This window comes from Pogona vitticeps, chromosome 6, assembly GCF_051106095.1.
Source record: "Pogona vitticeps strain Pit_001003342236 chromosome 6, PviZW2.1, whole genome shotgun sequence".
Taxonomy (NCBI): Eukaryota; Metazoa; Chordata; class Lepidosauria; order Squamata; family Agamidae; genus Pogona; species Pogona vitticeps.
In genome coordinates, this window is record NC_135788.1 from 60,749,682 (window position 1) to 60,776,451 (window position 26,770).

The following is a 26,770-nucleotide window of genomic DNA, read 5'->3' on the forward strand; positions in this document are numbered from 1 at the left end:
CCTATCTATATCTAAGATATCTGTATAAGTCAAAATACTTTCAAAGTTCAGAAGATTGGGATGAACAAATGCTTCTATAGGTGAAACCCATACTGGTATTTTTGTGTACATTTTCATTTTTCCCATATTATATATAAGGAGTTTCTAATATAGTGGTGTGGCGATCTTCCTTTGTTGCCCCTATTTATTTGGCCCTCACAAAGGATCACGTTCTTTCACGCTGCCACCACATATTCTCCTGATACCAATTATGTTATACTTGTGTGCTGCCAACACGAAGGGTTATTGAACTTAAGAATCAGAGGTTTAATTAATAAATATTCTTTTATTGCCAAGTAAATCATAAAGGTAAATCAAGTATGAACTGTATCAGGTCTTAACACGGATTGGATTATGTATGCAATCACTTTTGTTCCAAACTACTATGTACTTTCTATCAATATTTCTCTTGTAGTACTAGTAACTTCGTTCTTGTTTGTTCAATATCATTTATCTCAATTCCCTCTCCTAACACTCTCAGCTCAAATCTCTAACCCTCTTCTGCTCACTTCTAAACCCTAACTGCCATTCCACTCTGGCCCTCCTGCACTATCCTTGGCTCCTCCCCCTTGAGCTTCTGTGATGGACAGGCAGGAATGACATCACCTTTTGGCATTTCGCTACAAGTGGTTTTGGAAATACCTGTGGGTTTTAGCTTTCTGATAAAAAGGCATGCCACTCTAACTGTAAGTCATGCCCCTCTAAATACAAAAGTCTTTTGTTTTTCAGACAAATCCATTATTTCAGCCATATTAGGACAGATGATTTGTAATATAAGGTCCAGTCCGGTAAACCAAAGCCTCCTTCTCCCTTGGATTCTTGGATCATTTTCCGTTTGATTCTGGCTTTCTTTCCTTGCCAAATAAATTTTAATATCGCCTTGTTTAGATCATCAGAGTATTTCTTCTCTATTTTCACTGGCACTGTTTGAAACAGAAAGACTAGTTTTGGAAAGATGTTCATTTTGATTGTTGCAATTCTTCCTAGTAGTGATAGTTGTAGATTTTTTCCATTTTTCTAGGTCCATTTTTATTAGGTTAAGTAGTTTTATATTTGTTTGTTTGTTCAGTCATTTAGTCGTGTCCGACTCTTCGTGACCCCATGGACCAGAGCACGCCAGGCCCTCCTATCCTCCACCAACTCCCGGAGTTGTGTCAAATTCATACCGGTCGCTTTGATGACACTGTCCAACCATCTCATCCTCGGTCGTCCCCTTCTCCTCTTGCCTCCACATTTTCCCAACATCAAAGTCTTTTCCAAGGAGTCTTCTCTTCTCATGAGATGGCCAAAGTACTGGAGCCTCAGCTTCAGGATCTGTCCTTCCAATGAGCACTCGGGGTTGATTTCCTTCAGAATTGATAGGTTTGTTCTCTTTGCAGTCCAGGGAACTCTCAAGAGTCTCCTCCAGCACCACAATTCAAAGGCATCAATTCTTCGGCGGTCAGCTTTCTTTATGGTCCAGCTCTCACTTCCATACATCACGACAGGAAAAACCATAGCTTTGACTATTCGGACTTTTGTCGGCAAGGTGATGTCTCTGCTTTTTAAGATGCTGTCAAGGTTTGTCATTGCTTTCCTCCCAAGAAGCAGGCGTCTTTTAATTTCGGGACTGCTGTCTCCATCTGCAGTGATCATGGAGCCCAAGAGAGTAAAATCTGTCACTGCCTCCATATCTTCCCCTTCTATTTCCCAGGAGGTGATGGGACCAGTGGCCATGATCTTAGTTTTTTTGATGTTGAGTTTCAGACCGTTATTTGCACTCTCCTCTTTCACCCTCATTACAAAGTTCTTTAGTTCCTCCTCACTTTCCGCCATCAGAGTGGTATCATTTGCATATCGGAGGTTGTTGATATTTCTTCCGGCAATCTTAATTCCGGCTTGGGATTCCTCCAGTCCAGCCTTCCGCATGATGTATTCTGCATATAAGTTAAATAAGCAGGGTGACAATATACAGCCTTGTCGTACTCCTTTCCCAATTTTGAACCAATCCGTTGTTCCATATCCAGTCCTAACTGTTGCTTCCTGTCCCACATATAGGTTTCTCAGGAGATGTATAAGGTGGTCAGGCACGCCCATTTCTTTTAGGACTTGCCATAGTTTGCTGTGGTCCACACAGTCAAAGTCTTTTGCATAGTCAATGAAGCAGAAGTAGATATTTTTCTGGAACTCTCTGGCTTTCTCCATAATCCAGCGCATGTTGGCAATTTGGTCTCGAGTTCCCCTGCCCCTTTGGAATCCCGCTTGTACTTCTGGGAGTTCTCGGTCCACATACTGCTGAAGCCTACCTTGTATGATTTTGAGCATAACCTTGCTGGCGTGTGAGATGAGTGCAATTGTCCGGTAGTTGGAGCATTCTTTGGCACTGCCCTTCTTTGGTATTGGGATGTAGACTGATCTTTTCCAGTCCTCTAGCCACTGTTGAGTTTTCCAAACTTGTTGGCATATTGAATTTAGCACCTTAACAGCATCATCCTTTAAGATTTTAAATAGTTCAACTGGAATGCCATCACCTCCACTGGCCTTGTTGTTAGCCAGGCTTTCTAAGGCCCATTTGACCTCACTCTCTAGGATGTCTGGCTCTAGGTCAGCAACTATATTGTCTGGGTTGTCCGGGATATCCAAAACTTTCTGATATAATTCCTCTGTGTATTCTTGCCACCTCTTCTTGATGTCTTCTGCTTCTGTGAGGTCTCTTCCATTTTTGTCTTTTATCATGTCCATCTTTGCACAAAATTTTCCTCTAATATCTCCAATTTTCCTGAACAGATCTCTGGTTTTTCCTTTTCTGTTATTTTCCTCTATTTCTTTGCATTGTTCATTTAAGAAGGCCCTCTTCTCTCTCCTTGCTATTCTTTGGAAGTCTGCATTCAATTTTCTGTAGCTTTCCCTATCTCCCCTGCATTTTGTTTCCCTTCTCTTTTCTGCTATTTGTAAGGCCTCGTTGGACAGCCACTTTGCTTTCTTGCATTTCCTTTTCTTTGGGATGGTTTTTGTTGCTGCCTCCTGTACAATGTTACGAGCCTCTATCCAAAGTTCTTCAGGCACTCTGTCCACCAAATCTAGTTCCTTAAATCTGTTCTTCACTTCTACTGTGTATTCGTAAGGGATTTGGTTTAGATTATACCTGAGTGGCCCAGTGGTTTTTCCTACTCTCTTCAGTTTAAGCTTGAATTTTGCTATGAGAAGCTGATGATCAGAGCCACAATCAGCTCCAGGTCTTGTTTTTGCTGACTGTATAGAGCTTCTCCATCTTTGGCTGCAGAGAATATAGTCAATCTGATTTCGATGTTGCCCATCTGGTGATTTCCATGTGTAGAGTCGCCTCTTGTGTTGTTGGAAAAGGGTGTTTGTGATGACCATCTTATTCTCTTGACAAAACTCTATTAGCCTTTGCCCTGCTTCGTTTTGAACTCCAAGGCCAAACTTTCCTGTTGTTCCTTTTATCTCTTGACTCCCTACCTTAGCATTCCAGTCCCCCAGAAGGAGAAGAACATCCTTCTTCGGTGTCAGTTCTAGAAGGTGTTGTAAATCTTCATAAAATTGTTCAATTTCAGTCTCCTCAGCAATGGAGGTTGGTGCATAAACTTGGATTATTGTGATGTTGAAAGGTCTGCCTTGGATACGTATTGACATCATTCTATCATTTTTGAGATTATATCCCATTACGGCTTTTCCCACTCTTTTGTTGACTATGAGGGCTACTCCATTCCTTCTACAGGATTCTTGCCCACAATAGTAGACATGATAATCATCTGAGTTGAAATCACCCATTCCCATCCATTTTAGTTCACTGATGCCCAGAATGTCGATGTTTATTCTTGCCATCTCCTGTTTGACCACCTCCAGCTTCCCAAGGTTCATAGATCTTACATTCCAGGTTCATATGCAGTATTTTTCTTTCCAGCATCGGACTTTCCTTTCACTTGCAGGCACGTCCACAGCTGAGCGTCCTTTCGGCTTTGGCCCATCCACTTCATCAGCTCTGGAGCTACTTGTACTTGTCCTCCACTCTTCCTCAGTAGCATGTTGGACGCCTTTTGACCTGAGGGTCCCATCTTCCAGCGTCATATCTTTTAGCCTTTTGTTTCTGATCATGGGGCATTCTTGGCAAAGATACTGGAGTGGAATTGCCGGTTCCTACCCCAGGTGGATTGCGTTTAGTCAGAACTCTGCACTATGACCTGTCCGTCTTGGGTGGCCCTGCACGGCATAGCCCATAGCTTCTCTGAGTTACTCAAGCCCCCTCGCCACGACAAGGCAGCAATACATGAAGGGGAGTTTTATATAATTATCTTCTTTTATAGTTATCCGTCTGGCAGTTAGATATATTCCAAGGTATTTTACTTTTTAAACTATTTGTAGGTCTGACGTCTCTGAGAGTTGATTTTTTTTTTGTTTGGCTGTTACTTTTTTCACTATAACTTTAGTTTTTTCTTTGTTTATCTTTAATCCTGCTACTTCTCTGAATTCATCAGTTTTCTCCAATAGTCTCAATGTTGTTTCCAACGGATCTTCCAAAATAAACACCAAGTCGTCTGCAAATGCTTGTAATTTGTAACTCTCGTCCTCTATTTTGGTGCCTTTGATTTTTGGATCATTCCTCACATTCCTATTTAATACTTCCAAAGTTGATATGAATAACAATGTAGAGAGCGGACATACCTGTCTAGTGCCTTTTTAATATTATTATTATCCAATGGTCAATTCACCATTTACAATTACTTTAGCTATTTGTTCATTATAGATTGTCTCAATTACATTGATGAAGTTTTTACCAAAGTCCATCGATTTTATTTCCTATATTATAAATTGCCAATTCATATTATCAAATGCTTTTTGGGCATCCAGAAAGATTAATGCCATTTGTTCCTCTGTATGCAGCTCATAATATTTTAATATGTCTAAGATTATCCTTTGGTTGCACTTTTTGGTAAAAACCCAATTTGGTCTGAATGGATGAACTCCACTAAATTTTTTTTCAATCTTTCTGCTATAATTACTGCAGAGATTTTATAGTCCACATTCAATAATGATATTGGTCTAAAAATTGTTATATGTGTAAAGTCCATATCTTCTTTTGGTATTAAGGTGATATATACCTCTAGTTTGTTAATAGCTTCTATTACTTCCATCATTGTTATTTTCTCATTTAGGAGACTTTAAATGTTTTCTGGTACTTTAGGGAGGTTTGCTTTTTTGATGTATTGTTTTTTCAAGGGAAAATTCTGGGGTATCATACTGATTAGCATAATATTCTTTAGTGTTTTTTTTACTTTTCTCTTTTTGATATTGTAAGTCTCCATTTTCATCTTGTAGCTTCCTTATTAGTCTATTTTGTTTTTCTTTTTTCAATCTATAGGATAGCCATCTTCCAGGTTTGTTGGCATTCTCAAAGAATTTTTGTTTAGCCCTTTTAACTTGTTGAGCTAATTCTTCTGATTCTATTAAGTTTAATTTATGTTTTACTATCTCCATCTGGTTTTTAAGGATTTTCTTCTGTGGTTCTTTTTGTAGATCTAACTCCAGTTTTTTCATTCTTCCTTCAGTTTTGTAAGTTGTTGGGTTTTTTCTTTATTCCTTTTAGCTATATATGATATGGCTAATCCCCTGACATATGCTTTAGCTGTGTCCCAAATCATTTGAAGGGATGTTTGCTCTTTTTTATTTTCTTTGAAAAAGAATTCCATTTCTTTTTTAGTTCTTTCCACAAATTCTTTATCCTTCAATATTCCCTGGTTTAAGGTCCATCTTGTCTTTTCTTTTCTCTCTCCTTTCCACAGCATTTTCATTGGATTATTATCTGCCCAAACATTGATTTCTATTTCTACTTCCTGTATTTCAGTTTTTAATTCTGAAGATAGCCAGATCATATCTATTGTCGACCAGGATTTATGTGTGTTTAAGTAGAAGGTAAATTGAAAGCTTTTAGTACAGTGGTGCCTCACATATAGAGCGCTCTGTTTAGTGATGAAATTGCTCTGCGATGCATTTTTTGTGATCTCAAAAGTGATCGCTTTGCGATGTTCCCTATGGGGGAATTTCGCTTTGCGATGATCGGTTCCCTGCTTCAGGAATCGAGCATCGCAAACTGATTATTTTTAACAGCTGATTGGTGGTTTCAAAATGGCCACCGGGTAAACAAAATGGCCGCCCGCTGTTTTCTGGGACGGATTCCTTGCTCTACAGCTATTTTGCTGCTGCTTTCCTTTCTCCAGCTGGGGACAGCTTAGAGTTGTTCTTTTTCTTTTATTCTTTTAATGTGTTATTCTGGCCAGGAGTGTTGATAAAATTAGTAAAACAAGGAGAAAAATAGTCTCACCCAGGTTGATAACACAATGTAAAACATCCAAAACTTAGTGCTTACTTCTCCATCAGCTGACGACTTGGACAAGCTGCAAGCAAGCAGATGGCTTGTTTTTCTTCTGCTGGTTTGAGGAGTTTCCCAAATCAAAAGAAAACAATTGTCATTATCTTCATGATCTACCGATATCTCTCCCTCACTTGTTACCTCTTCGTCGTGACTTAAGCCCCTTGCAGGCCAGAAAAAAGTCTCAGGGAATAGAGCTCTTTCTCTCTGGAACTATATGGTCATGACGTTGATCTGGAAGTCCTCTAGTGCAGAGGTCGTCAACCCCAGGACTGTGGCCCAGTGCTGGTCTGTGGGCTTGCTGGAAGTGGGCCGAGGACATGGATCACCACCCCAAGTGTTCCCCCAGTGCCCCTTGCAGGAGAGCAGTGCTGCTTCTCTACAGGGAAGCTGTCACGGGGCAGCCCGCCCAGGAAGCACTGACAGCCGGCCACTGGGCTTGGTGCCGCCCCAGGGTGAACAGGCAGGCAGGATCACATGTGCTGTACTGCTACTTCTTGCCCAGCCAACTCTTCCTGGGTGGGAAAGGTGGGCTGGGCGAGGGTGTTGCTGCTCATCCGTGGAACTTCTGTGGTTCTAGGAGAGCGTGTTCCCTGCAGCCACTGGCCCCAAATGCAGCTTGCCTTCTGGGGCCTCCTGTCGAAGCCCTGCTTCCACCCTTGCAGCAGCAGATCCGTCGCTCATGGCAGCCCTGCCCAGCAGCCCTTGCCTCTTTCTTCTCCGGCTGGGGAAACTTCCCCTGCTGCCGGAGCCCCGCTTCCTTTGCCAACAAATGGCATGCAGCCGCCTGGGCAGGGAGGGGCCAGTGCCTACCTTGGCCCTGAGATGCAGGAGCAGCCCCACCTTGATCAGGGGGGTTTCCATTTGAGCGGCTGGCATGAAGGAAGCAGCAGCTCTTTCCAACCTGACCCACCCGGCGAACAGCAGCAGATGCTGCTCCCACCTCGTGGCCCCTGGCACTGCCGGATCCAGAATCGTTCCGCTACCTTCACACCAGCCACCCAAATGGACTCCTGGGTCAAGGCAGAGCCGCTCCTGCTCCAGCAACTGCAAGGGCTGCCTCTTGGGGCCAAGGGGGGGCAGGACAACAGTGACAACCTGGAGTCGCGGGCAGCCCGAGGCAGAGGCAGCCTGTGGTGCATCTTCCCCAAAAGTGTCCGGAGTGCCTTTGATTGGAGGAACCCCAGGCCAGACCTGGGGGGGATGCAGGCTTGCAAGGGAGAGCGGGAGGGCTGTCAGGGCTTCGCAGAGCCCCCCTCACCTTGCCCCATCACCCTGTGCTTCCGGCCGGTTGCAACAGGGAGGTCACTAGTGGCCCATTTTCCGGTCTGCCCGGGGCTACTGCTGCTGCTGGTGCCGTTCCTGCTGCAGGTGTAGCAGCAGCTGCTTGTCTCCTCCTCCTCCCCCCCCTTTGCCTGCCCCCTCCACCTCCAGTGGGCAGGCATTTCCCTTCCTTTGCTGCAGAGAAAGCCCCTTTGTTCGTGCAGGGATTGAAAAGCAGCCATCATGGCGGGGAAGGGGTGGGGGCTGAGGGATGGGACTTCCCAACAAGCCCGGATTTAAAGAGACTGCAGCTTTCTTCCACCGTGTGCCTTCTCCGCGTTCCTCGGGTTCAGCAACCCACACATGGAGAAGGGGGAGCAAAGCATCCAGCCACAACCCTCCGCTTGAGCAGGCAGGGAGCAGGGTTAAAGGCACTCACCCCACAGTCACACCACTACTCAGACCATGGGGTGCCTGTGTCCATAATCCCTCTGGTTCCTTCCCCATTTTGCCTCCTTGCAGTGGGTAGCTTGAATATGGCAAGCAGCAGCAACTGACTGCTGACAGACACCAGTCTCTCGACTCTCAGGATTGCGCAGTTTGGACCGCTGTTGGCGCCCACCCCCCAACTGATCTGCGCATGGAGCTCGCACCCTCCAAATGCTCCGCGGACCTAAAAAGGTTGAAGACCTCTGCTCTAGTGGAACCTGAAATTATGTTAGTGTTCCAAAGTTGTGATTTCCACAGATCTTCATGACTGAGTGACAGTGATTGCAAAGGAAGCCTGCGTTACCTCCTGATAGACTAGTCATGAAACTAGTTTGCAAACTACAGGGCGTTGACAATCAAGAGCTTTTCAGCACGTCATGCACTATCTGTAATATACAGCTAACAGAACAACCCATGGTTTTCCAAGGTAGAATGACATGGGAAACCCAGTGTGGCTCAGTCTCCAGTCTTTGCTTATTAAAAGGATTAGGGGGCATATGAGCCACAAACCTTGCCACTGTGCATGCTCACCATGCTTGCCAAAACATACATTTAAGAGGATAGTATCCAAACATCCACACACACACATATGAGACTAATATTCTAATCTAATGTGTTACCTTTTCCTGTTATAAACAAATAACCCAAAATAGACATCCGGCTCTGCAGCCAGATACCCAAACCACTGAGCTATCCAGCCAGTTTTTTATAATAGGAGAAGGCAAAACAATAATAAAAAATTACAATTCTCCATTATGTGTATCTGAGTCCAGTCTTCTTGTATTTTTGGCTGTGCCTGAAAGAACACAGGTTATTTTAAATTCTGGACAGCACAACAGCAGCAATGAAATTAGTGTTCTTTGTAGCTGTTTTTAGAAATACATTTAAAATGGGCTTCTTATATTTCTTTGGAGAAAAAGCTTGCAAAAATTAGCATATTTTCATTGGGGAAAAAAGCAGACTTCATGTTTTGGGTTGATACTTGTAGGCACTCTTTAGAATTTATTTACAATTTGGGGAGGAATATACATTTTAACTCCTATGTTATTTAACAATGATCTAGAACAGAATTGGTTACTGTGATATCAGTGTTTGGTTGCAGGATGTTTGTGATGATATTGTCCTTTAGATCCACTCAAACATTTGAAACACTTACCCAATAGTGCTTATCCAATAATCTACATTATGTTCAGCCTAAAAACATCATGAAATAATTTATGTTCATGGAAACACGTTGTAAATGAGTTTTTCTCTTATTGTTATCCTTATTCTTTTCTAGGCCCCGTGTGCCATCCCAATTGCACAAGAGGGCATTGCTGGGCTCCTGGCCTAGAGAACTGCCAAACAAGTGAGTACAGTATATAAATTGATTTCCCTTAAAAATATATGTATGAAATACAGTTGTCACAATTATGTGAGCATAAATTGTATCAATGGCATCATCCTGTGACTTTACACTTTAATTTAATTTAACTGAAAGCTAAATCCATTTTGATTTGGGGAGGTCTTGGGATCTTGAAGACACTTTAATATCAGAAAATTGCTGTTGGATGGCTGGCAGCCGTCCCAATCCTGCTGACAGGATTCTACTAAGAAAAGCTCCCCAGACCGTCCAGAAACTCCCAAAGGCTTTCCCAGCCAAAAGGAATTCCTAGGGAGCCTCAAAACCTCAAGGGAACAGGAATAGAATGTTAAATTAAATTAAATTAAATTAAATTAAATTGTAACATCACAGGCTGATGTTCTCTTTACAGTTAATGCCCACAACAGGATTTCAGCCAATTAATAATATTACAATAACCCTGCATAGTATTTCAGAATATGGTAATCTGTTCTCTTAGATCATATTGACTAGTGGACCAAACATATATCTTTTCAGGAATGATAGGTTTCTAACCATAGAAATACTGAGCTCAACAAAAGAGATGGATGGATGGATGGATGGATGGATGGATGGATGGATGGATGGATGGATGGATGGATGGATGGATGGATGGATGGATGGATGGATGGATGGATGGATGGATGGATGGATGCACTTCAGTTCCAATCAGGAGGGGTAAGTATAATGCTTGACTCTCCCTTAACTGAGGTTAAGAAATCAGTTGTGGATTATAAATCCCTTTCTTGCAGCCCCGTCTTCCCATATTAAATGCATAAGTGTACATCAACACTTACATTGGCCACAGTTAAAGCATTCCTATTTAGGTGGGATTTGAAGCAAATTGTGCTTTCAGATCTATTACCTATAGTAAACTATAGTTAGGTTGCCATATTCAGTTGGCTAGACCTGGAATTTAGACATGCTGTTTAGACTATCAGCTGGCTGGGATTCCAGGGTTTCATTAAAAAAAAAGACAACAGCAAGTCTCTTGTCTTTGTAGAAGGCAAAATAAATACTCACTATTTTGGCTAACTGTTTTGTGAGAAATCCGCATGTACATGTCACAACTATGTGGCTTAACCTTGGCTGATTGGCAGACAGTTGAAATCTGTTCTGCAACACGACATGCAGCCCGTACGTACATAAACAGCAATGAAAACATTGGAATAATTGCTGCTTGTTAGATTATGGGAGCTGTAGCCCAGTGGTTCTTAACCTTGGGTTACTCAGGTGTTTTTGGACTGCAACTCCCAGAAGCCTTCACCACCAGCTGTGCTGGCTGGGGTTTCTGGGAGTTGCAGTTCAAAAACACCTGAGTAACCAAGGTTAAGAACCACTGCTGTAGCCCATAAAAAGAACATTTGCAATTGCTGATGTTATGCATCTTCCTTGCCTGATGAGAGTATGCGTTACATAGGTAGACTTACGTAATGATGAAAAGTGGAATATGGGAAAGATGGGCAAGCTAGGATATTTCTAGTTGCAGTAAGGTGTTCAGTCTATATTCTTGAAGGAAATAACATCTTGTTTCCCCCATGTTTGCTCTCACTTCCCCCTGCAAATTTCCCTGTAAATGAGATGACAGTGTGTCATTTGTGGGTGATTCCTCTCATGGATTTATAGAGGCTATTGTTTGCCATCAATAAAAACTGTTGACAAAAATCTCATGAGAGAAGCTCCTATGTGTACCAAAATGTAAATATTTCTTTATGTATATGCAGTGTGATGAACTTGCTTATGAAAGTTAGCTGCCCTAGGGTAAAATTAATGGACCCGGTTTTGCCTGATAAGGAGCTGATCATTCCGGACCCTCTCTGTTCTGTGGAAAAGCAGTTTCTTAGGAAACTTGCCTTTTCTGACATGCAGCATCTCCCCACTTTTCATAAAAACAACATTATAAGATGGATTTTTTCTGAGAGGTACTGCTAGGCCCAAGAGCACCAAGTAAACTTTGTGACTGAACAAGAATTTGAACTTGGATCTCTTAGTTCTAAGTCCAGTCCTTTAACCATTCCGCTATACAGGCTTTCTCAGAACAGTGATTACTAAGGGAACTATATTGAAATACAGTAGTAGAAAAGCAGTCAACAAGTAATGCATCCAATTTATAAAGTAAGCATGATATGCTAATAGGTTGTTTGATTTGTGTGATACACAAATAGGTTGTGCAGATTTGGAGATATTATCACAGATATTATCACAGTGCATCCAATTTACCTTACGTTTTCTACCTAAATCTCTTTGAAACCTACATTTCACTAGATAATCTTGTGTTCAAATAGTGCTCTGCAAAAACAAAAACAAAAAAATCTTTTGTTAAAAAAATGCTGATGATTGGTATGTTGTACATGTACTCCCCTTCCAAGATGCTGAGAAAGACCTATTTCATCACTGCCATTCCTTTGTTGTAACAATGATTGTTTGTTTTCTTGCTTATTCATTTATTTTTCTTTTCAGTAACAAAGATTGACTGTGCAGCACAGTGTTCAGGCCGGTGTAGAGGGACATTGCCATGTGATTGCTGCCATGCTCAGTGTGCAGCAGGATGTACTGGCCCTAGAGATAGTGACTGCTTGGTAAGAAGGCCAAAGAAACATTCATAGCGTTCTCTCAGAACTATACAGCTGATTTTTTTAAAACAGCAGTAAAGCTGCAATGGATAGATTTTGAATGGCTTGTTGCACTGCATCTATTGCAAAAAAAAAAAAAAAAACCTCGAAGAGAAATGCTACATTTTGATACAGATTTAATCTTCAATTTAATCAGATAAATATTTTAAAATTGCCAAATATCCATCAAGATCTATTCTTCTATTTTTCCTTGTTAGCCAGCTCAATTTATTCTTGTTTGGGATAGCCAGACAAGATTTATGTTTTTGCAAATCCCTTGAACTGGCATATAATATTTATTGACTACCTTTTTCAAAAAAAGAAATTGTTCTTCTGATTACCATTATAAGCCAGGCTAAACTACTTTGTTCCTCGTTTACATAATTTTCCTGCATAATCATTTCTGTTAACCAAAGGATCCACTGTTGGATAATCAATGTGTGGGCGTGGATCCAGACTTAGAATCATACTTTGGGTAGACCTGTTGAAATCAGTGGGACTTCTAGAGGGAAGATTTCTATTACATTTCACATTTTCTCTGAAGCCTTCATTTGAACCCATAAACTAGTCCAAACATGTTTATGAGTAATCTGTCCTTTCTCACCAGATTATTCATAAACATGTTCAAACTCACTCAGCCATGAGCTCAAACATAGGTTGCTGGAAAAAATATGACATGTCATAGAATTCCTTCCCCTAGATAACTATATCTAACCATAGACCCTGATGTTGGGAAAGTGTGAAGGCAAGAGGAGAAGGGGGCGAGAGAGGACGAGACAGTGTCATCGAAGCAACCAACATGAATTTGACGAAACTCTGGGAGGCAGTGGAAGACAGGAAGGCCTGGCATGCTCTGGTCCATGGGGTCACGGAGAGTCGGACATGACTTAATGACTAAACAACCACAGATAATTATAGCTTGATTAAGGTTGCAGTCTTAACTAGTCAAGATGGCTGCAGGCTGGCTGAGCTGACACTAAACCAACTGAGGTTCTGCTGAATTCAACCTGTTCCCCCAAGATAGACTTGTTCCAAATTACTTATGAGCTCCTTGGCCGCTGCCTGACTTTGTACTGAGATTTGGGTGTAAGTCTGGGCTGAGAAGGTTCTTCGTATTGACCTCTGTGAATGCATACAAATGGGTTTATTCTGCGTAGGATGTTTGGAAGATTCTAGAGCTTAGGAAAAAGAAACAATTTAGTTCCCCCCCAGGGTGCAAGCTCCACCTCCTCAACCTTCCTTTCGGTTCCTTTTTTTCCGCCATTAGGGTAGGATGTGAAAAACAGCAGAGCGATTAAGGAAAGTGCTATTGCCTTTTTTGTATTCTTATTCTGATTTCTATTCAATATTGTTGTTTTTTCTAGCAACAGAAAAACTCTTTAAGTTCTTTCACTGTCTTTTCGCAATTTTTTTCCTTGTCCCCCCTGAATTCCCTTGTTTTTAATGGCCCCTCGGGGTTTCAAAAAGTCCTTCGTTTGTTCTCAAAAAATTTCTTTAACAGATGGACACGATTTGTGCTTGTTTTGCCTTGGAAAATCCCATCAACCCCAGTCGTGCTCCGTGTGTCGAAGCCTCTCTAAGCAAGCTATTAAGCTTCGACTACAATATGTAAGGTCCTTTCTCTATGAAAAGACCCTTAATCCCGCCGTGAAAGGGCAGCTTGTTCCTTCTCCCCCTCCACAATCGGAGGTTGCAAAGCCTGCCCCCAGCCCAGCTGCACAATCTTTGTCCAGCATGACCTCTCTACTTACCAAGTCTAAGAATTCTCAAAAACCAGCCAAACCAGCCTCTTTTACGGTTCCTGCAAAGCCAGCCGAGTCTGCAAAAAAAGATAAAGACAAGGATAAGAAACATAAGACTATTGTTACTTCAGCTATTACTCTGCTCCCTCCAGGTCCAATGCATTTGGAGGACTCTTCAAGAGATGATCTCCGGCTCTCTGATAGAGAGGAACATGTCATTCCTCTGGCTCAAACACCTTGTGCCTTGCTCAGTTTCTCTTCATGTTCTGGCCATGGTGAGGCTGATGCACTGGCCTTAGCACATTTTAGCCCTTGATCCTCAGCACGGGCAGATACGGATGCTGAATCTGAGCAGAAGTCTGCTGTATACACTCCAAGAAAGAGAACAGAGAAGTGAAAGCATACTTCTCCATACCAACCATGGGGCCATGACGGCCAATACTACCATCCCAAGGGGCCGCCGCAATACGGCTATCATTATGATTGGTACCAGCCATACCCGTACCATGGCTACGCATACCAAGAGGAACACAGGAGATTTAATTATCCACCACCACCTTGGTACCCTTCCATGCCACCTCCACCGGAAGCCCTTGCTCAACACTGAGGGGATGTCCCTACCTCCCCAGAAAGAGCCATCATGAAAGATAACTATGGTACTGGACCTCATGGTTCCAGCTAAACGCCTCAAGCACAGCATACGTCATCCCTCAGTGGATATGACCACGCTCTACTCCGGCTCCCGGGGCCCTGATACTGAGCCTTTTTCGGCATCCACACATTCGGATATCAAACACCATCCCAAGGTTCGTGCGAAAGGTTTCCACCGCTCACATTTGAGGGCCTCTGTTTCTTCCAATATGGACAGCTCATCCTCCTTGAGGGCATCTGACACTCAACACCCCCCAGAGGATATCACTGACAGTCAACCTGTTTCATCCTTGGATGTCTACACATCCTACGCCCAACGTATACTGCGTATGGCAAGGACTTTAAAATTCGATGCTCAATTATCAGCACAGCATGAAAAGGATCTAGTCTTCCATGACATGGACCAAGACAAGTCATCTCCACCCAGCCTGAGCCTCATCCCGGCACTGCTGAGACTCGTTAAGGAGTTGTGGGATATACCACCCTCTACAAGTGTCACAAAAAATCGAACACCATTATAAGATGCATGGGATGGACGTGGACTTTCTAGTCAAACATCCGATCCCCAAGTCCATTGTGGTTGAGGCCACTCAGTATAAGTCCCGCAGCAGGTCCTTTATGACTCCCTTTACTTTCTTTACTTTCTAGCAGCGCTGATGATCCTAATTTCTAACTACCAGGTAGTGATGGGTGCCTATCAGAAACATCTGTTGGAAAGGATTCTCCCCACTCTGCAAGCCCTACCAGATCCATAAAAGGCTGAAACTCTGAATGTCTATACAGAGGCCAATACGCTTGCCAAGCAAAAGAGGGTCACAGTGAAACATGCTGCCAACACTGCTTCTAAAGCCATGGTAGTTTCGGTAGCTGTTAGGTGGCATGCTTGGCTCAGGCCGGCTAACATTATGGATGATACTAAGAATAAGATTGAAGACCTGCCCTTCGACACCGTGGGGCTGTTTAATTCAAAAAGGATGATATCATGGAAACCATCCACAAGATGAGAAAGACGGCCAAGTCGTAATACCTTACCAGCCGTATAAGTACCAGAAGCCTTCTTACAAGAGGCCTGCATACCAACAACAGTACCAGTATCAGCCCTTTCAGTACACTAAGCAGCAGCCATCCGAGCGGGCTTATCAGCTGCCACAAGCCGACCCCCTGCAATTTAAGCCGCAACAGTTCCAAGGCTCCAGACAACCCTTTCGCAAGTCCCTACTTAGGGATAGGCCGTTCTAATTTTTTCAATAGCCCCACAAGACTCTCTCCATTCCTCCCAGAGTGGAGGGGCATTAAGAGTGAGAGGTGGGTTCTGGCTATCATCCAAAACAGCTACTTGATAGAATTCTCAAAAATCCCTCCATTGAATTCCATCAGGCCCACCCCTTTCTCGGTACCTTTGCAAGGAGGAAATGTCTTCCCTCCTCAGAAAGGGGGCTCTAGTCAGGGTTCCACCTTCTGACTTGGATGAAGGATTATTCTCTAGATACTTCGCAGTCCCTAAAAAGGATGGGGGCATCCGACCCATCATGGACCTCAGAGACCTTAATGAATATGTACTTTATAAAAAGGTCCACATGCTGACGCTTGGCTCCATTCTCCCTCTTCTATTCCAGGGGAATTGGTTTGTTTCCATCAAGCTCAAAGATGCTTATTTTCTTATATCAATCCATTCATCTCATCAGAAGTTCCTCAGATTCAGCTTCGAGGATGCCAATTTGCCATTCTCCCCTTCGGGCTTTCAACAGCCCCCAGAACATTTACAAAATGTATGGCTCCCGTGGTGGCATACCTCTGCATCAAGGGGGTGAAGCTCTTCCCATATATCGACAACTGCCTCCTGGTGGTCCAATCCTACCATGGCACCATTACAGCCACCCAAACCACACTCGACACATTGGACAAACTTGGCCTGAATATCAATCAGGAAAAGTCCCACCTGGAGCCTTCCCAACTTGTCGATTACATCAGGGCGCAATTGGATGCACTGCAAGCAAAAGCTTTCCTACCCCTCCACAGAATCCTAAAGATCCAAAAGGTGATACAATGGTTCCAGCCTCATAAGCTCGTAACTGCCCATGATGTACAGCACCTTCTTGGTCTCATGTCATCCACGACATCAGTGGTCCTCCATGCCAGACTCAATATGTCACAGTCTGTCTGTAATATCTTTATTATTTATTGTATATGTTCCTTTTTATTGGAAGCCGCTCAGAGTGGTCTACTGGACCAGATGGGTGGGATATAAATCAAATCAAATCAATCAATCAATCAATCAATCAATCAATCAATCAATCAATCAATCAGTCAATCAGTCAATAAGTTGAGGATGCTCCAATCCTGGTTCCTATCTCAATTCAACCCCTCGACGGACAGCCCATTGAAGAAGCTGAGGGTTCTGCCATTCCTGGCAGACCAACTAGTCTGGTGGACATTTGTCCACAAACTATCAGTGGGCAGACCATTCAAGCCACTTTGCCTCTCGATACCGATAACAACAGATGCCAGCCTCTCGAGATGGGAGGGCTCATTGTCAAGAACTCAGGATACATGTATTATGGTCAAAGAGAGAAAAAACGCTCCACATAAATCAACTGGAAATGCTGGCTATCATGAAGGCCTTTCAAGCCTTCCTCCCACGTATTGAGGGAAGAGCAGTTCAGCTCATAATGGACAACACAACGTCTATGCATTATGTAAACAGGCAGGGTGGAACTCACCCCCTACCCCTTCTTCGTCTAACCATAAAGTTTTGGGAATGGTGCTGCATTCATCACATTTTCCCTCAAGCAATCCACATCTTATCAGATGACAACTACCTTGCAGATCGCCTCAGCAGATTACCCGCCCACACGCACGAATGGTCCTTAAGCGAGACGGTCTTTCAAGACATATGCCTCAGATGGGGCCAACCAACAATAGACCTCTTTGCATCCCGTCACAATACCAAGTGCCTCAGATACTGTTCGAGGGCTGGCATGAACACAGCGTCCCTAGGGGACGCATTTATGATACCTTGGTCCAGAGAACTTACTTACCTGTTTCTTCCAATACCTATGCTCCTAAAGACAGTCATCAGAATAATTCAGTACCGCACGGATGCCAGACTTATTGCCCCATGGTGGCCACAGCAACCATGGTTTGCCTACCGCAAGGAGATAACGACGGAAATGTTTCACTTACCTTCCATACCAACTTTCCTCTCCCAGAATGATGGGTCCGTTCTCCATCTGGACATCCAATCCCTCTGCTGATGGTGTGGAGGATATCCCCGAGTTCCGGGCAGTTCTAGATTGTGCTCGGAAACCGTCCACTTTCCGACTCTATCAGAACAAATTGAAATCCTTCATCAAATTCACTCAATTCAAGGGACTTACACCGGTCCCAACCTCCCTTAAAACTATACTTACCTTTATTCTAGGCCTATTTTGTCTGGGTCTTGCACACTCTACAATCAAAGTATATGTATCAGCTGTGATAGCCCACCAACTGACCAGCTCCCGGTCTATCAAACTTTTGTCCCATCCCACTGTCAAAAGATTCCTCAAGGGCCTGCAAAATATCAGGTCCCCAACACAGTGGATTGTGCCACAGTGGTCTCTTCAAGTGGTCTTGGAAGCACTTACCAATCCACCATTCGAACCCATGGCCACCTGTAACAAGAAACTACTCTCCATCAAAACCACCTTTCTTGTCGCAATCACCTCCATGAGAAGAGCTAGCGAATTGGCCACTCTAAGAGCGGACCCTCCATATTTACAAATCCATCCTGATAAAGTTACCTTATACCTGGACATCTCCTTCCTACCTAAGGTGATGTTGGACTTTCATTTAAACTAGTCTATTACACTCGTTACATTATTTCCATCTCCTTCCACACGGATTGAACAAAAGCTTCACACGTTGGATGTAAGGAGAGGTCTCGCTTTCTACCTGGATAGGACAAGGCACTTCAGAAACTCTCCTCGTCTATTCTTATGCTATTATGGCCCCAACAAGGGTGCTTATGCCTCCACTCTGATGTTGTTGAGATGGATAGTGCAGACAATTCAGTTGGCGTACCAACTTGCGGGCAAGCCAATACCGGACCATTTGAAGGCACACTCTACAAGAGTAGTCTCAAGATCGACTGCTCTTCATCGGGGCATACAGCTCCAGAACATCTGTAGAGCAGCTACTTGGTCTTACCCTCTGACATTCGTGAAGCACTACCGCCTCAATGTCAGAGCCAAGAGTGATGCTGCATTTGGAAGGGCAATACTGCCATCTTTGCTACCATGACGGCCCTCCATCCAGTGAATAAGCTTGCTATTAACCCATTTGTGTGCATTCACAGAGGCCACTACAAAGAAAGTTAGGTTACCTACCTATAACCATGGTTCTTCTAGTGGACCTCTGCGAATTCACACATCCCTCCCTTCCTCCCCTCTGTCCGTCATGTTGCCTTTATCGGTACCTACTCTTGGTAACGGTGAACTTAGGGAACTGAAAGGAAGGTTGAGGAGGCGGAGCTTGTGCCCTGGGGGGAACTAAATTGTTTCTTTTTCCTAAGCTCTAGAATCTTCTGAATGTCCTGTGCAGGCACAGAATAAACCCATTTGTGTGAATTCACAAAGGGTCCACTAGAACATAAGAACTATTATAATTACAATATTTACCATACATGAGAGAAATTTGTCTTAGACACTTCTACTAGTCTGAAAAACAGAAGAATAAACATGTTAGTATACTTAATCAAATACATCACTCTGCATATGCTCAGATAATACTCTAGTCATCAAACAGTAAAATAGTGAAACCAGGGTTAACATCATAATAACTTGACAATCCAATATACTGATATGTAGTAATAATAGTGAAAACACTCTATGTATGCTCAGGAACATTGTCATACAAAATATCAAGAAAATCAAACATCAGAGCTTTATCAATTCTAGCCATTTTCTCCCCTTGCATCTGCACTAAACACTCGAGATAAGCAGTGGGGAATTAACAGTAGATGTTCAACATCAAAATCATATTTTTGCAATCTGAAATACCACTGCATTAATCTTGGGCTTCGATGTCTCTGCTTTTCTAAGAATGACAAAGCATTTTGGTCTGCTTGAATTGGATCAGGGCTGTAAATTACAAAGTTGCCTACATAGCCAATCACATAATATAAATCACCAAAGAATTCATCAACCAATTTCTGAAAAGTAACATAGGTATTTTCCATTCCAGGTGCTAGTTTTCTGAGTTGGTAAATTCCCTGAGGGCAAGTAAATGATGTATAAGGGCGATGTTCCTCTTTAATTAAAATCTGATAAAGCCTTTCAACAGTTCCAGACACTAAATTGCCCTTAGACCCTTCTAGATCTATAGGAACAGAAACAGCAGTAAATCCTTCATTGCCTGTAATAAAAAGTTTCACCACATCAGTTTCTCCCGGTGAAATTGAGAAGACGTTTTGGGGTTTAGCTAACACAGGCTCCAATATCTGTCCTGGGTCAAATTGATCAATGCCTTCACCCCTGGATCCCTGTATTGCTGAATTAGCTGTGCCATCAGGTTTGGTCACAAGAGGCCGCTGTTGCAACAAAGTTCTCTTGGGAGTACTCTGCATAGCCTCAGAAACAGTACCAGCATTCTCACCACTTCCTTGGAAAATAGGCTGTTGAAAATAAGTATTGTCCCAAAACTTTGCTTTTCTTTCTAAAGATCTTTCTGAGAAGATTAACTGTGGTACTGGGCCGAATCTTTCAGTCTCTGAAGAAACATCAGTACTTTGTAATCCCAAAAAGTTAGCGCTTCCCCCTTCATTGGTGGTGTTATGAACAGTCTCACAATCTGAAAAGTTCAAATGCAGCTTTCTATCTTTAATCAAGTTTACAGAGTCACTTGTTCTATTGAAACAATGTGAAAGTTCATGCTGCAAGGTCTCTGTACAAATAACTCCACTATCACCTCCTATGGCACTGGGCAAAGACTCTGAGAAAACCTTCACTCCTCCAGCTTCCTCAGCTGACTTTTCCGGTACCTTGAGTAGGCCACCCCCTTGGTATTTTTCTTTACTTCCGAACTGCCATGAATTACATGGGGTCTCTGCCAACTTAACAGGGTCTGCTTTCGCTGTTCCCTCTGGGCTAAGAGAAGGGGGGTTGTTTGAGATCTGACATGCATCAAGATCTGCTGACACAAGTCCTGTTGCTTCTAAGCTCTCAGTCCCAGCAATTGCTTTATTACTTTGGAAAATCCCTTGCTCTCCTTCTTCTAGCAAACCCATAGTCTCCTCCCGAATTATTTCAGAACTTCTCACCTGTCCTGTGCTCTGAAAAGGAGCTGAAGATGGTTCTGAGCTGAATTCCAATGCACTGCAATTCTCTGGAGCACTGCAGTTTTCCCTTGGGTCGGCCGATGTTAATTTCCTCAAGTTCCCTTCGCGGCAAACTTTTTCCTGCATTCCTCCCTCTGCGCGCGGCTCTAGGGCCTGTAAATCCTTTGTTTGGACGGGCGATAAATCGCTGTCTTCTCTGGAATGCTCCTTAGCATTCCACTGGGCCTCGTTAACTCTTTCCACACAAACATCTTGCATCTCAGGGTTGCTCCCAATTGTTTGGAGCGTCTCATTGCAGTAATTCCCAAAGGAACCCTGCTGAACTTGGAAAAACCTTTGCATCAAGCCAGGTTCTGTGCTAAGAAAACGTTTTAAAAGGATGTTTTCCTGATAAAGCTCACGTATCAGGAAATCTCTTTCCCTAATTTTCTGCTTGGCTTGCTCGAAAAATCCAGAAGCCACTTCTAAGAGTATATCCACGGTTTTAGACTGGTTTTGCTCCTCCATTTCTGCTGGCACTCTAGCCTTGGCTAGGTCAGCAAACAAAACTTCTAATAATAGAAATGAAAATTTAAAAATCTCCTCTGCACTTCTGACCAACTGCTGTCCCTTCTGCTATCCTAAGATAGGCGAGAGAACAAACAGCTGCCAAACCAAAATAAAATTAAAAATCTCTTCTGCACTTCTGACCAACTGCTGTCCCTTCGGTGACCCTAAGGTCTGTGAGAGGCCAGACAGCTGCCAAAACCAAAATACTGAAAAATCCAAAAGGAAGAGAAAAGAAAAACTGTGATCACTCTGTGAACCCTAGAGTTACAGAGATGATCCTTGACTGAACTGGGTGCAGATAGATACCTCTAAGATCATAGGGCATGACTCTAGGCCAAGCCAGATGCAACTAGGTACTCCTGCCAGATCCTAAGATCGTAGTGGGGAGACCCAGAGCTAGGCTGGAACACGGCCAGGTGCTCCGGCAAATCCTAAGATTATAGGAGTACGCTTAGGCCAAAACAAAAAGGAAAAAACCTGGATGCAAGGTCCAAAACAATGTAGTCAGAGTCATTTATGCAATCCTAAGATTGTGAAATGACCTGCTCAACTAGGGTGCAAGCACTCCAAAAATAAAGGACATGCATCTAGGAATTTCTTCACTACAACGTTGTAACAACCTGCACATGCCTACTGATTAAATCCAATTGTTTCCTAACAGTTTGCTTGTCCCACTGGGAATCTCTTTCTTAAAAGAGCACCCCAGATTCTAACACACATTACCACAGCCTGAAGATTTAACACCTCTCACCACAGCCTTTAGATCTAACTGCTGGCAAACAGCGTTTCCTAGGAAATTACTGTTTACACCCAGGGAAGCACCTAGCTCCTTGAAGCCTCAGTGTCCCACTGCAATCAAAACTTAGCTTGTGGATCAGAGTCACTCAAGCTGTTAGATAGAACAAAAATTGGTCATCCTGAGGTACTACAAAACCCAGCACATGGTCCATCGCGCAGCTGCCACCATGCGACGAACACGGGTTCGAAAACACACGTGTACGCTTGGACAGAGAGCAATCAGGAGTTTGCACATGCCAAAAAGAGCTGAAAGAGTCCAATTCAGCCAGCCATGATACAACACTCCTTCTCACAGGTCTGCCCACATAAGAACACCCTGGTACTCTCAGATATTATTGTGAAAAGGTCAAGTGGGCTTTGTAGTCCTTAGACTTAACTTGTACCACTGACAGGACTCTAAGTAAGCTAGGCCGAGGCAGCACTCTCAGATGACCCTATGACAAGTGTACTGTTCAGGAAACCAAATGAGTTTTATAATCTTTATTTTATTAAAGAAAAAGCATGTTACTAAGCCAAATTAAACCAAAACAAATAATCTAGCATTGTGCTGTTTAGTTACACAGATGTAGTGAGGCAAAGAAAACATGAAAAATATAAAAGAGTTCCAAAACCTTATTAAAAATACAAAAAGACATTTAAAAGAATCAAAACAGTTCCAGTCCAGGAAATCATTAGTAAACAAAATAATCCAAGTTGGTTATAAAAAGGCTATAGTCCTCAGTGATACTATAGAATAAAAACCCCCTAAACAAAAGTAAAAATCCATTATATGTCCCATAGTCCTTAGAAAAGTAAAATCCAGTAAATATACCATAGTCCTTACAAAATTACAAGAGCATAGTCCATATGGAGTATTCCAAGAGAAGAAGTCCATAAAGAATATTCCATAGAACAGTCCATAGAAAATAGTCCATGCATAGTCCTTAGGAAAAATCCCATAAGTCCAAAAGTAATCCAGCAAAGCATAGAAACCAGTCCATGTAGGTAGGCCACCAAACTCTCTCTCAAGACATCAGGGTAAGTCCCATATGGCTGAAATGTAGGTCACGAATCACTGAAAGGTCGGTCTTGGAAAGACAAAGTCCATAGGTAAAAAGTTCCTTTTTCAAGAGTAACTGGCAAGGGCCTAATGCACCTTCCCACGATGTCATCCAATCAGAGTTCGTTACTAGGCAAACAGTCCTGTTACATCACATGAATTCTTTCTCATACACAGCAGATGTTATTTGGGTTTATGGTGGTTTCTCAAAGAGTCACAACAAATCTATCTAATCACACAGTCCTTTCTCAGGCCTTCAGAATAACATTCTCTCTGCTCGCCTAGAAAACAACTTGTCAGCATAGCACAGATACTATATACAAAGAAACAAAATGGAACCTCTCTGGCTTATTTCTTAATTACAAAACCCATATGCCTTAAAAGATTTTAACTCAAAAACCCATCTCATCACAGGTAACCTAACTGTTTAAATTTGGCATAACTCAGGTCTCTTTCTCCAACTTTTCTTTTGCTCTTCTGCTACTGATCTCAGTCAGCACAGCAGTTATGCCAGCAGATTGATTTCTGCTAGCAAATCTTAGTTCAATGGAAGTGATATAGCTAGCAGCTTGAAAGTACCCATGTTTTCCCAAAAATAAGACAGGGTCTTCTATTAATTTTTGCTCCAGAAAATGCAGTAGGGCTTATTTTCAGGGTATGTTTATTTTTTTCATGTAAAACAATCTACATTTATTCAAATACAGTCATGTCATCTTCTGGTTGGAGGGTGGGGTTTCACTTAACTAGGGCTTATTTTTGGGGTAGGGCTTATATGACGAGCATCCTGAAAAATCATACTAGGGCTTATTTTCAAGTTAGATCTTATTTCTGGGGAAACAGGGTATTTTTCTTAAAGGAACAAGCAAGTGAGATACTACAGTGATTTTTGAACAGATCTTTAAAATAGCCAATTATTGTGTAGCAAAGGTATGAAGACACAAACATGTGTCAGGACATTAATAAGTTATATTAAGTATTACAAAGGGATAGGGGAGCTAAACACACAGCTGCCATTTTTTTCCTTCTGACTGAAAATGTAACACAGTATTGATCTTGGCCAGGAGACCCTGTTTTGAATTTTTTATTTCATGGGTATAAAGGACTGGTAATTTAAATTCAAATTCTTCAAGCACATGAACTAAGGATTGCAACATTAGGATCAAACCTCATCTCAGCATTAACATTTTTCACCTGTAAAATGCCAATAACCTGTCTGGGGGCAGTATCAACCCCCTTTTTTCACCACTTGGGACTTCCATATAACACTGCTTGTTCCTCCTCCTCAGTTTTCAAAACCAGAGTTTATCAGATGGCCTACCTTCAAGAGAGGAGAGAAATAGCTTTTAAAGGAAGAATCATACCCTTTGGAGATACCAGGAGTGTGAGTCTCCATTTCTGGCATGCAGGCCACAGGTTGCACAGTTCCCCTGCCCTAGCTGAATGCTATTTCTCCAACCATGTTTGCACATGATGCATAATCTAAATTTGTCATAACGGGGACTGTTAATCACAAACAGCACATTTAAATTGTTTTTAGGGACACGGCATACATGGAAGTCCCCATAAGATGGCACCAACATTATTATAAGGTACCTGTAGATTATATTATACTGAAAAAGAAGTATTAAAATGTTGAATTAGTGAAACTTTACTCCAGAGCTGACATAAATTAAGATCATAACTTTGCCTTTTGCTGTATTTTTCCTTAGATTAAAGAAATTAAAAAAATACAAACAATAAAACTAAAAAAAATAAATAGCTAAATGATCCCACTGTAGTATTGTTGAGAAGCAGATTCATTCAGGCATCAGTAAGATAATAAATACAATTCACTTGGTAAAACTAGTTGTGATAAAGGGACAGCAGTATTAGTAGATGTGAGCAATAATAACCTCGGAAGCAGAAATGTAATTAGGGGGAAATGGTTTGACAGAATTAATGCCAGAAGTAATAAAAAATAAATGAAAATGAAAAAAGGCCATGTCAAAGAATTACTCAAGAACATCTGAAACAAAATTGTAGGAGCCAAAAAAAGTGTTTGAAACAACTTAAAGAAAAAGACACCTAACAAAGATTTGAGTCTCTCATAATGTGCATAAGATCAAGGATGCAACAAGTATACTGAAAACTACAGCTGATGGATACTCAACACAAGTGTAATATCAGGGTGTGTAATTAGTATATTAAAAAGATGATTGAAGATAACATATCAACACAGTTTATTATACAGTGATGGCTCACTTAACAGGTGCTCCGTTTAGCGCCGAAACCGCATAGCGATTAACTTTTTGCAATCACAAAAGCGATCGCATTGCGATGTTTTCTATGGGTTTTTTTCGCTTTGCTATGATCGGTTCCCTGTTTCGCTTACCGATCATCGCAAAGAGATGATTTTGTAACAGCTGGTCAGCGGTTCCAAAATGGCCGCCCACTGTGTTGGATTCCTCGCTTTAGAGGCAGTGAAAATGGCCGCCGTATGGAGGCTCTTCGCTTTAAAGTCTGTTTTTTGCCCATAGGAACGCATTAAACAGGTTTTAATGTGGTTCTGTGGGCTTTTTAAAATCGCATAGCAACGGAATTGCTTAGCAGCGATTTTTGCTGCACAGATTAACGTCGCTATGCGAGGCACCACTGTACCATATATTGATAATTGATAATTATCTGCTATCAAGTTGATTCTGACTTCCAGGGTTCCCTCGGAATAAAGGGCTCAGAAGTAGTTTAATTTCCTAAAGCTATATATACTGGCTCTTCTCCTGTGAGGCCCAGTGGAGAATCAAAATTCCAACCCTTGGTATTTCAACTCAAAGAGCTGTCCAACGAGATGTTAATAGCGACTGAAAGTACAGAAATTTGAATTATAGTGTCACTAGCAAAAACATCCAGTGCTTCTGCATTCAATGATGATTTCACAATTATTTAAAGTGGTAGAAGAAGACAACTTTAGTAAACCATTCCATTAAATTTATAGAACAAGAATTCCCAAAATTTGGCTGAGACTTGCTTTTGTTATCTTACCCACAAAGGAAAATGCTAAAGCTTGCAGTAACCACAGAAAAATGTGTATTCGTGGTATTGCTTTGCAATCTGTAGTTTGAAAACATCTTTAGAGAAGCTTTTAATGACTGAAATCCTGTTGCACAGCTCTGTGTACACAGCAAGGATGATGTCAGGGCAATTTTGGGAGGCACATGACAAATGCACAATGCAACAAAATCATGCATACCTGCATACCCCAAAATTGCCCCAAAAGCCTTTAATCTGCAGCAGTTTGCTGTTGTGCATGAAGAGATGTGCAGCAGGATTTCAGCCAATGATTCAAATGACAGTATTATTATAAATGGAGAAGTTATCAATAGCATCTGTTTTGTGAACAATACAACACTACTAGCTGACAATACATTATTTGTGAATAAATCAGTGAGCAAAATCCAGAAATTGTTGTTAGAATACCAAGTTCATTATAATCCATAAAAAAAAAGCAATCAAATAAACATAAAGACCCCAAATGAAGGTGTGGAACA

The 26,770-nt window shown here is 42.2% G+C and overlaps 1 protein-coding gene across 1 annotated transcript in view; it reads left to right on the plus strand.

Annotated features, from left to right (window-relative positions):
• LOC140707981 (epidermal growth factor receptor-like) overlaps positions 1 to 26,770 on the plus strand; it is a 91,462-nt gene that overhangs the window by 31,988 nt on the left and 32,704 nt on the right. Inside the window, exons 5-6 of the mRNA XM_073002560.2 lie at positions 9,438 to 9,506; positions 12,000 to 12,118. Coding sequence (XP_072858661.2) covers positions 9,438 to 9,506; positions 12,000 to 12,118 — 188 coding nt within the window. The remainder of the gene's footprint in view (positions 1 to 9,437; positions 9,507 to 11,999; positions 12,119 to 26,770) is intronic.